General features: G+C 32.0%; 1 protein-coding gene across 1 annotated transcript in view; it reads right to left on the bottom strand.

The window, feature by feature from the left end:
• LOC116076490 (vomeronasal type-2 receptor 116-like) overlaps positions 1-1,085 on the bottom strand; it is a 9,103-nt gene that overhangs the window by 6,454 nt on the left and 1,564 nt on the right. Inside the window, exon 2 of the mRNA XM_031350330.1 lies at positions 461-688. Coding sequence (XP_031206190.1) covers positions 461-688 — 228 coding nt within the window. The remainder of the gene's footprint in view (positions 1-460; positions 689-1,085) is intronic.

Raw genomic sequence — 1,085 nt, 5'->3', positions numbered from 1 at the left:
TGGTCCTGTGAAGGCTCCATGTCCCAGTGTAGGGGAATGCCAGGACAGGGAAGTGGGAGTGGGTGGGTTGGTGAATAGGGTGAGGAGGGAGGATGGTATAAGGGATTTTCAGAGGGGAAACCAAGAAAGGGGATTACATTTCAAATGTAAATAAAGAAAATATCTAATAAGAAAAGAATAGAAAGAAAAATTAATTTGCCTATAACTCTGGAAGTCCATATAAACATCCTGATATCTTTTTTATTTCAATGATGTTAGAAATGACTAATTGACATCCTTACTTTAAATGACAAAATGTTTAGATAATTCAGAAATATTTAAAATATATCCACAAAAAATGAGCAATCAAAAAAACTCTTAATATTGGTAGTTATGAGTCTACTGATGGTCCTATATTAGCAACCAAGAGTCATTAGATATAGAAACATACCATTTTTACTTATATTAAAAACACACTCACCTCTGTAAATCCTATTGGCCAGTTAATCATATATTCAGATATCGACAATTGTTCCCCCTTGGGAGCACTGGGAGCAAATGTACCAACTTTCACTAATAATGAAAGACCTGTTGGGAAGTTCCAAATGTTGGTAATATCAAACTCTGTATCTTTCTTCCTTTTCCAGTCCAGAACCACGTCATCACCAACAGAATTTTTCACTTGAATATTCTTAAGAAAAGGGTGAAGCTAAAAGATAGGTGAAATTCTCTGATCAAGTTGCCATTATAGAGTTATAACTGAATTATGAATAAGAAGTTTTTTCTTGACTGAGATATATCATGATAATGCTGTTTTAATTAATTATCTTTGGCATTGAATAAAGGAAAGCTTAGGAGAAATAACAATAATTTGATTTCTTAAATGTCATTATGTCTAGATTATACTATGTCAAGAAGCATCAAATGATCAAGTATTAGACAGCAAACAAATCTCAACTTCTTTTTCTAAGGATTCAAACTTCTTTATTTCTATCAGTATAATCCAATAGAATAAAATGTAATTCCAAGAATCTGTACAATACTGTGAAAGAGCCTATTAGTTTGCTACATTGATTCTTAATTATTTTATTACTCTGTCAAGTAGT

Source organism: Mastomys coucha, unplaced genomic scaffold, assembly GCF_008632895.1.
Source record: "Mastomys coucha isolate ucsf_1 unplaced genomic scaffold, UCSF_Mcou_1 pScaffold4, whole genome shotgun sequence".
In the NCBI taxonomy this organism is placed as follows: domain Eukaryota; kingdom Metazoa; phylum Chordata; class Mammalia; order Rodentia; family Muridae; genus Mastomys; species Mastomys coucha.
Note: the sequence above shows the minus strand (reverse complement) of the source record. Positions and strands in the feature narration are given on the sequence as shown.